General features: G+C 35.4%; 1 protein-coding gene across 1 annotated transcript in view; it reads right to left on the bottom strand.

Moving 5' to 3' along the window:
• Positions 1-332: 332 nt before the first annotated feature.
• LOC125064922 (mitogen-activated protein kinase 1) overlaps positions 333-10,215 on the bottom strand; it is a 64,894-nt gene continuing 55,011 nt past the window's right edge. The window contains exons 7-8 of the mRNA XM_047672234.1: positions 5,708-5,896; positions 333-3,090 (exon numbers count right to left, since the gene is read on the bottom strand). Coding sequence (XP_047528190.1) covers positions 2,971-3,090; positions 5,708-5,896 — 309 coding nt within the window. The 3' untranslated portion in view covers positions 333-2,970. The remainder of the gene's footprint in view (positions 3,091-5,707; positions 5,897-10,215) is intronic.

Genomic DNA, 10,215 nt, shown 5'->3' with positions numbered 1-10,215 from the left:
TTTTACCCTCCAATTTAGCTTAAAGGTTTAGCTGGGAGCGGGTACGCCAATAGATCAAGGGGTCAGGATCGATCTTTTTACATCGCTAGACGGCCCGTAAACCATTGCGCTGTTGACGCTAGACTATAGGCCAAAAAAAAACAAAATACTTTACTTGTTCAGTTAGCGGCACATTGGTTCTCTAATATATTTCTTATAGCGACAAATCTATGGACTCGATGACCACTTACCAATAGGCGGTACATTAACTATTGAAATTGCACTTTCTCTAACCCATAATTATTATTTTTTTAACTTATAATAGTCAAGGGATTATTAATAAAACACATGTGTATGTCAGGTTTTAATTTATTTTCGTAATATTCAACTGTTGACAGATAACAAATGATCTTACAATATCCAATTTGTACATAATGACTTAAGAAAATATGGCAACACTCATATTTTAACAATAAATACGTAATGCTCGTGTTACTTTGACGTTAAAATATTATTTAAACATTGGTAAGGGTCTGGGACGTGAAAAAAGTTCTGAGTAGAATATATCATCGATTAATAAATCAAGTTTCTATAAATTCATATTCAGAAACTCTTAACCCATTCCATGCGAAGGCTAAATTTCACCTCCTTGAGAAAGGTGCGGGGCGTATACGTCATTAACGTAAACACCAATCGGCGTACGCATCGGTCGACTTTTCAACATCATAAATTTATTAATTTCAAATTCACACGCGCCTTACTTGTAATTTTTTACAGCAAGCTTTGATTTGAGACGATTGTCGCGCACGTAGAAAGAAACAAAACACGCCGAAAAGCGCACCGAATGGGTTAGCGATAGACGAAAACAGCCGGTGATTGAGAGATAGTCGACATATAAGACGTTATGTATCTACTATTATGCCACAATAATTATAAATTGTCTTTTAATAAAATTAAGGATTCTCTCCTTAAAAACACGTTCAAGTATACGTCGTAAGCAAATTTAAATCTTATGAGAGAAACAAGATTCATTAAAAGTACAAACAGTTTAATTTGAATCTCTTCGTGATGAAAGATAATGTTTTATCGTCAAGCTTTTCTTATTCATATACATATTATTAATAAATGTTTGATATTGGTGTTTACAGTGAACACCGATTATAAATGACCGCAATTTCACTTAAAGTAAGGCTGCTATATATATTTAAATTTTGCTCCAAAAAAAAAACAAATTATTTTTACTTTAAGAACATTGATATTTTTTTAAAGATGTTTAAATAAATTATACATATAGTGAAATTTTAGGCATTATCAAACATCATCGCAGTCTTAATATAGCAAGCAACATTATAAATATATTTTGACATTTAATACAACAGACGTCCCACGAACATTATGAGACAATTTAAAGAGTAAAATATCCAAACAATTATTGGGCTTTAGATTAGACAGTCGTTAATTCATTTATACGCCCTAATTATCAACAGACAACTTCTTCGAGTTACATTTAATAAGTGACCGTCAAAATTCGAAACACCGGTATCCGGCCCGATCGTACCTAACATTTCATAGATATACACAGAGAGTAACAATAGTCTAAACCTCGAATTCACAACACGAAGCCAACGGCGGTATGTTCGTTGAAAAACTCTCTGAACCCGCACAATTAAACGTAACGGTATTTTTTTTAAACTACGAACCCCTCTTTAAAATATCTGATATGAAGAATTAACTATTCTAAAAGTCGTATTGTGCGCGAAAGTGCCAATACAAGGAAGACGAGAATTATTAGAATCGTTAAAATGAAAAAAAACTCAAATTTTTCAACGAACACCGCGACACGACCGAATAATAAAACGCGTCACGTAGGATCACGCGAGAATCAATTAGAATTTAGTGCTTCAAAAAACATTTTTCGAGTGACTCTTCAAAATACTTTAAATCGAAATGTAAAAAATATTTACATCTTGCGCCGTTTAAACCCGACTCGTTACCGATTTAATTTAAATAACCGTTCCGTTCGCGTGGTCCATACAGATTATACTACTGACGTCGTTATATTCGACATCACTACCGTTACACGTACGTTATCACTCTAAAACATACTCGACTGTAATACTGTATAATACGTCCACGCGATCCTTTAACTCTCCATAAACGACTAGGTTTTTAACGTCAATAAATTTCAGAAAACTCCTATCTATCTATAATGTCCTATTCTTCGATATATCTACTGTTTGAAAATTCTACTCATCCAGTCGAACTTTTAACTATTAATTATTAAGTATATAAGATTTAAAATTCGAAATCAAATCAAGTTTTTATTAAATATATTTGATTTTGATTAACTTAAGAGATAGTCAAAGTAAAATCGTATTAATCTAGACCGTGTCGTTGTAAAACGTTGATTACTATCACATACTTGAAAGATAGTCAACTAAGGAGGGGGGGTGTATGATCTACGGTTATTAATCGAATATTCTAAATGAATAACGAGAAGAGAATTCCCGAAAATAATGATATGAAATTAAACGTAATACCGAAAGTCTGCGTATTGAACGCATACCACAATACTCAATGATATTAATACAATAAGAGGTCACCATCGCTCCGGTCAACCGTTATGGGGGGTCGCTGCTTTAACATTCACACAATTATAATAAACGCATGCAAACTCCTATTTATCTAAGACTGTTTACGAATTACAAAGAAATTACTCAAACTTCAACGGCTTGTCATAAAATTCCGCTAATCGCAATGAGATAAGAAATATATCAACGATCGAAATGCAGAGATTTGTCACAATTTCGTCAACACATTTACAAGTCAAAGGATTCAAGATGACTATTTATTACGGCAAAAGTATTGATCGAAAAATGTTAACCTTATCTATTGAAAAACTATTATATTTGAAGTTTTAAAATCTTGAATTGAGCTTGCATGCTTCGGCGATATTTCGCTGTGACGCTGTTCGAGGGTAGGTCCGGAGATCTACGCGTTTTCGTTCAGTTGCTTGAACAGCAGGGTCTCTTCGAATATGTATTTCTTGAGTGTCTCCTTCGGCAAATTGTCTAGCTCCATTGTGAATCGGAACGGCTCCTCCGCGACGGGCTGAAATAAATAATGAACTTTAATACCTGCTAGACAGATAACTTTATCGTTCGAATGAAATTCGAGACGTGGAATATGACACCGGGAAGGGATCTTATGCTTACTGCTCAATTAACGATTCCATTACGATAATGGTTCTGGGTAGAGAATTTTTATGGTTATTTTGCCTGCTATAAATCCTATTTTTATTGATGCATATAAATAGTGTTTAACTCGTTTTTATAAAGTTTACTTCTGTTGTAAATTATTAATATATGTAATTACAATTATTATATATTGAACGAATAGTATATACAAATATCGTTATTTCAAATAGTGTAGGAAAATGTTCAGGTCACAACTATCCAACTATTATAGTTTAATAAGTCAATCAAAAGTCGTATACATTTTGATAGGGGCTTTGTCTTTTATTGATGTATTCACTCACGAAGGGGAACTTCCCGTATTTTTTTTTTTTATAAAATACATTTGAAAAATATAATTTAATTTGTTTTTGCTGTCTTTACTTAGTCATCTTACACACACTAAGACATCTTGAAAGCACGAGCGTCACTCACGCATACCAATGTACGCCGTTAATAATAATTAAACATGGAGGGGCGCGCCTTCTTCAGTGAAAAGATCTATGACGTCGTTCACGGTGAAATATTGTACTATGAAATATATATTTATCTTTTTTTAACAACTGCGCTTTCAGGCAGCGGGAAATACTTTCTATCAAAACATGACTTGAAGATCATCGTCAAACGTGAGTAACGAATTAGGAAATAATATATTTGATAGCTCAAAGAAAGTCAAAAGATTCCTTAAAATAATATTCAAATATCCTTGGCTTAGTGCAAAAATGAATCTGATATTTATTACATATTCTGTGTATTAAGTAAACTATAAAGTTAACCAAAATTTTTAAAAATTGCGTTCTTTCGTTCGCCATTATTTTAAATATAGCGACATGAGCTGTTAATTCGACCAGGTGAAGTCGCAAAGTAAAAACTAAAACACTTCAACGAAATCTGTACACAAAACCAATTGAACAAATTAATACTAAAGTTGAAAATGCTGGTTGTCCAGACACGTTGGAAAGTCCCTCTAATTTGCTTGTCTAAAAGCCTATCTAACAGTATTCCTATTGTACGCAATACGTGGATATTAATGTATTTATTTAATTATAAGGGTAATAACGCAAATATGAGGGACAATAATTTTCCACCGCTAGATCGTTTCGGGTCAGGTCCCGGGAGCGTTTATTGTTGTTAATTCGATTTCCCCGTGGAGCGCAGATCGTGAATAATATCATTACGGATTACTTGGAGAATTTCGGTAATGACCGCTAATAAAAATATATAATAAACATTTATTCTTCAAAATTACATGTTTATATTTGATTATATTTTATAAATACGAACACGAATTTTAACGTCACGTTATCACGTCAATAGTCTATACATTGGAATGGGTGAAACGCAGCTACTTCTATAATATTATACAGTAAAACCGTTAGACATATTTATATATCCAGATAGAGCGCATCGCTAAAAAGAACTAAACATACTGGCCAACTTTATTATCTTGGTGTGCGTTAAAAATACGCTCGACAGTCGCCGAACGTCATACTACTTCACTAGTGTGCGTGCACTCAGTGGCCAGTTGGCGCCCAATATTTTCAACGCGTTCTCAGTTTTGACATCAAGTCAAATCTGAAACGCGTTACATTTTCTAGTAAGGTTTATGTGTTTAGCTAGACATTACAAAGAAACGCCTCCTCGTTTATTTAAGGCTGCGATAACATTAATATATTTTATTAAGTCATTTCAGTACGAATCGGTTTCATTGCGCTGTCTGCGGTCAGGACGTTTTATTACGTTTTTATGAAGCAGTATATCAAATGTTTCGAAGAAAATACTAGTTCGTTCAATGTCTACGCTTCAGAGTGCCACTTTTATAGGTTCCATGTTAGCTTTTAAAGTAGTTTGATAAACATAACATTTATTATTTAGCTTGTAATATGAAAAATATCACTTAATCAAGCTACGCGATACTATAAAGTATAAAGGTTTTTTTATTAATTGAATTTAAAATCAAATAGAAAGCATTTCTCTTAGGTATTATGCCAGTGACTTGTAAGGAAACTTTAATGAGAATTTGCTCATGCGTGACCGGAGTTATAGGTTGGTAAACGCCTTTTTCAGACGAATGCACTCGCGTGGGTTAAAAGCTGTTATAGATTAAAGGTAGTTCAGAAATGGTGAGCTTGTTTCATGTTTAACTGAATGTGAAAATGTTGTTTTGAAGCAATTCAGCAATTTTTTATTTAGTATGAACCAGCCAGTAAACTCCATAATAGATGATTTAAAGTCGTTAATTACTTCAGTAAATTGGTACGGTAATTCATACATAAAGCGCTAAAGCGCTTTCAGCGAAAGACGATATTGTGTTATTATAGACATTAATTATTTCAGCTGTAGCCAGTTTATGAACAAAATACTTGTTTTATAAAAGTGTATCTGTTGTTATAAGATATCTTCTATAAAGACTTCTTAATCAGTGATGTATTTAAACAATTGTAGATTGACAATACATTTGCTATTTAAATAATGAATGAATTTATATAAGTTACCTCATCATTAGGGTCGTAGTACTGCTCCAGATAAGGATGTGCGAGTGCCTCCTCAACGGTGATGCGTCTATGCGGATTGAAGGTGAGCATACGGTGCAGCAGGTCCAGGGCACGAGGATCTGCTCCGGGGAACAGTTCAGTCCACGGTACACGTGGTTTGTAAGGCAGCGACTCCAGGTAACTACGAGCCTATGCAAATAATAAAAATATATAAAAAAAATCTGTGCTTTAATTAAGTATCTTATATTAAAATTAACACTTTCAAAACTAACGACTTAATCTAACAATATATATTATTATATCTACAAATCTATATGTAAATATTATATCCTATTAACAAGGATCTTTTTTCTATCTATTTTTATCTTAAGCGGTTTTTATAAATAGATCACTGTTATTTCCTCGGATTAGTTATTTAGCAACGTTATGTAAAAACATCGTACAAATAAGTATCTAAAATCAAATGTAGTCTGAGAAATTAGATATGTTGTATAATGTAGCTTAAATTATAAATAATTAAGATGGAATAATTGTTTTTAAAGAAAAAAAAAACATTTTAACTAGGCACTTCAAATTAAGCATTACTTGTCCTTGGCAAGTAGCGAATGGCTATTCGCTACTTGCCTTATACTATTAGGTTTCCTTTTTTTTGTATTATACATAAGATAGTATTGTAGTCAACTCAATCGATCATGGGGCCAAATCTACTATCTCAAACGGTTATTATACGTTTCCGATTTTATTACGATCCATTTTCGAATATTCGTCACAAAATAAAACCTCAGTTTAATCGTAACTGAGAACCAATTCTAATTATTTATATCGATTACCAGCTAAAACTGCGGCTTTATCCGCGCGAAATTTATAAAACACAAACTTCCAATCCCCGTTTTATCCCCTTAGGGGTGGAGTTTCGTAAAATCCGAATTCATGATTAGAGGTGATGTAATTTCTGAGATTTCGTGATTAATCAGTGAGTGGTTTTTCGCTTTTATATATAAACAAAACACGATCCTAATTATTTTCTGATCCAACTTCCATTGAGTCGCCGCTGGATCGGTTTGTTAGTAGAACAGGAAAACGACTGAATGATAACGCTTACGTTTCGATTCGATTGCGACAATTTGTTAATAGGATTGGCTCCCAGGTGGTAGTAGTATAAACTTCTGGTTTAGTTCGATCGACCGACAAGATTTCCCCGACACATACAAACAGATTACGATCAATAATAAAAAAAATATATGTGGCATATTTTAAGTAGTCCACGACATACTGGTTTCCACTTACTAAAGTGAGCCTTAAGGCACTTCGAAGTGAATATCATCCACTTTGAAATTCTATATCATATACTTATGTAAAGCGACCAAAAAATTTTATCATGAGAAAAATGTTTGAAAGGCTATTTTAAGGTCACGGTATTATTAAATGTAAATTGTAATGAACATTATAAACGTAGTAAAGTTATAATTTATTAATTAAGAACAGCGAAGTTAAAACCTTTATAATGTATATTTGTAAAAAAATTATAATTTAGATTTGTGCTAAAAACAAAAAAGTTAGGAACCTTTTTGCGTACGCAGGAAAACTCACTGAAGTTTCATGACAATCTAATAAATAAAAGAGACGTTCATATAAATTATTTATACGTATATATATTTAAATCGAGCCTGTAATAAAAATAATATGTATAGTTAAAAAAGGAAGAAGATATTTCCTTTCTGTTAGAAAGTAAATAAGGAAGTTTCAATGACCTTGTACGTCGTCGTACCCTTAACAATATATATAAAAAAGAGCGTGTTATACATGATAAAGATACCGTTATATCTTAAGAACTAACTTACAGTATCTTTAAAGATATACTAGATAGAGTACGATTGAGCGATATAGAAATTTTATTTTAAGAGAATTGCTCTGCCCGGTGACACTTGTGTAACGTTACAATATTACGGCTTCGCCCTTGTGGGTAACGTAACGTGATGTTATATAATATTTTCAGTAAAAGGTCTTTCCAATGAAAAAAGTATTTTTCATATCGAAATCATGATTCCGAGTTCAGCGCGTTCGAAGAAATAAACTCATCGCTATACCAATAATATACCATCGATCCTTGTGATGAAAAGAATATTTTATATAATATAATCAGACTTGGTTTATGATGATGTAACTTCGCTTGAAAGATTTTAGAAACTTTTTGGCTCAATGGCCATTTCAAATATGTTAAGTCATTTTAAAAGATAAATTTCTATGGGGTTAATACATAAGTCGCGAAAAGTGTGTAAAAACGTAAAGTTTTCAAATAAAATCGATTAAGGCCCAAAATTTTCACGTGCTTAGGAGCACACGCTTATTATTCAAATTGTTCCAAATCATAGTACCAGTAAATGTAGGCAAAACTCCAAAAGTGACAACAATAAACCTCGATTAGTTTGCGCGCGCTAGTTATATTACATTGTTCGGAAACAAGAGACTTCGTTGTCCATTTATATTCATTTAGTGGTGGAACAACTCGCCCTAAACAAATACATCCCGTATCAGGAACTTCAACAATATATCAATTTCATTAGTGAGGTAAATATTTTTGTATGGAATCGAAATCCTTTGTTCATGGTTATATTTTAATTTTAGTTACTTTTTAATTATGCTTTAAAAAAATAATCGTATTTAATTTTTTGAATGGTACCTATCCAGACGAGATGCACAACGCACTATGCAATTGTACTTGTTTAGAATAAAACATGTGCATTCTTTTTCAAAGTATAGGTAGCTAGGATTGGACCATGGACCACCAGGTGGTAAGTGGTCACCGCCGCCCATACACATTGACGCTGCAAGCAATATTAACCATTCCTTAGATCGCTATTGCTCCACTAATTTTGGGTACTAAGATGTTATGTCCCGTGTGTCTGTATTACACTGGCTCACTCATCTATCAAATCAGAACACAACATTCCTAATTGTTGGCGAAAGAATACCTTATTATGAGTGGGTGTTACCTATCCCAACGGGCTAAGTACATATTATGTTTGAATTATAAATTGATGTTCGTATTTAGTAGTTCTATGCATTTTATTAGTTACTTCATCACATAGCAAACATCAATACAAACACTGTGTGGTTTTCAAATTTGTTTTCCAACACGACGTTCTTTTGAATTGCAACGTGATCGCCTATTTCCTGGTTTTTTTTTTTTTTTTATTGTCCGGGAGGGCAAATGACTCTGCTCCACCTGATGGTAAGTGGTAGTAGAGTCCAAACGCGACGACGGCTAGTGCAGTTGGGAAAGGTGATCTGCTCTAGCCGCCCCCGCCTTGCCGGCCCGCAAGATGCCTCTTCACGCCTCGCTTGAAGGAACCCAGGTCATAAGAGGAGGGGAATACGTGCGCTGGTAAAGAATTCCATGTTTTGGAAGTGCGACAAAGAAAAGAGTTGCCAAATTTCTTTGTACGCGATGGAATTGATGTCACAGTTAGGCGGTGACATCGAGAACCAGCACGCGTGGACTTGTGAAGGAAAGGGGAAGCAGGAATAAGGGAGAATAGTTCCTCTGAGCACTCGCCGTGACACATTCGATAGAAAGCGCTGAGTGCCGCTATCTCTCGACGCAATTGTAAAGGCTCGAGGGTGTTGGTGACCTTTACATCGCCAATAATGCGAACCGCACGTCGCTGCAACCGATCCAAGGCCTCCAGTAGGTACTTAGCGGAGCCATCCCAGAGGTGCGAGCAATATTCAACGCAGGACCGTACCTGTGTTTTATACAGCAGGAGCAGTTGAGCAGGCGTGAAAAAACGCCGCACCTTGTTCAGGACTCCGAGTTTACGTGAGGCTGTTTTTATAACAGCCTCGATGTGATCCTTTGGATTGAGGTCGCACCGAACGTCGATTCCCAGTATGGCGACTTTGCTATGTATCTCCAGCGTGGTGCCACAGAGGGAAGGAGGAGGGGAAAATGGTGACTTTTTCGCTGTGAGAGCGCACACCTGTGTTTTCTTGGCGTTAAACTCAACAAGATTGTCAGAGCCCCATTTGGCGATGAGTCCTAACGTCCTATCGAGCTCAACAACAAGATCCCTCCGTCTCTCCTCAGTTTCCGCCCGTCCAGCCGCTGCGCGTCCGTGGTATCCCCCGTGCACTGTACTGTCATCTGCATAGCAATGTATGTTCCCGAGAGAGAGCATATCATTGATATGCAGAAGAAAGAGCGTGGGGGATATCACAGACCCCTGGGGGACTCCAGCATTCACTACATGGGATTTTGAAGCGCAACCATCAACTAGAACGCGAAGGCTGCGCTTGTGTAGGAAGCTAGCAATCCAGGTGCAGAGCTGAACCGGCAGACCGTATGCCGGCAGCTTGGAGAGAAGACTTCTGTGCCAGACTCTGTCGAAAGCCTTGGAGATATCGAGGCTGACGGCCAACGACTCTCCACGCTTATCGATAGCTTCACCCCAGAGGTGTGTTACGTACGCTAGAAGATCACCTGTGGACCGTTTCGGTCGAAACCCGTA

The sequence above is a fragment of the Vanessa atalanta genome, chromosome 6 (assembly GCF_905147765.1).
Source record: "Vanessa atalanta chromosome 6, ilVanAtal1.2, whole genome shotgun sequence".
In the NCBI taxonomy this organism is placed as follows: Eukaryota; Metazoa; Arthropoda; class Insecta; order Lepidoptera; family Nymphalidae; genus Vanessa; species Vanessa atalanta.
This window is presented reverse-complemented; position numbering and strand designations above follow the sequence as displayed.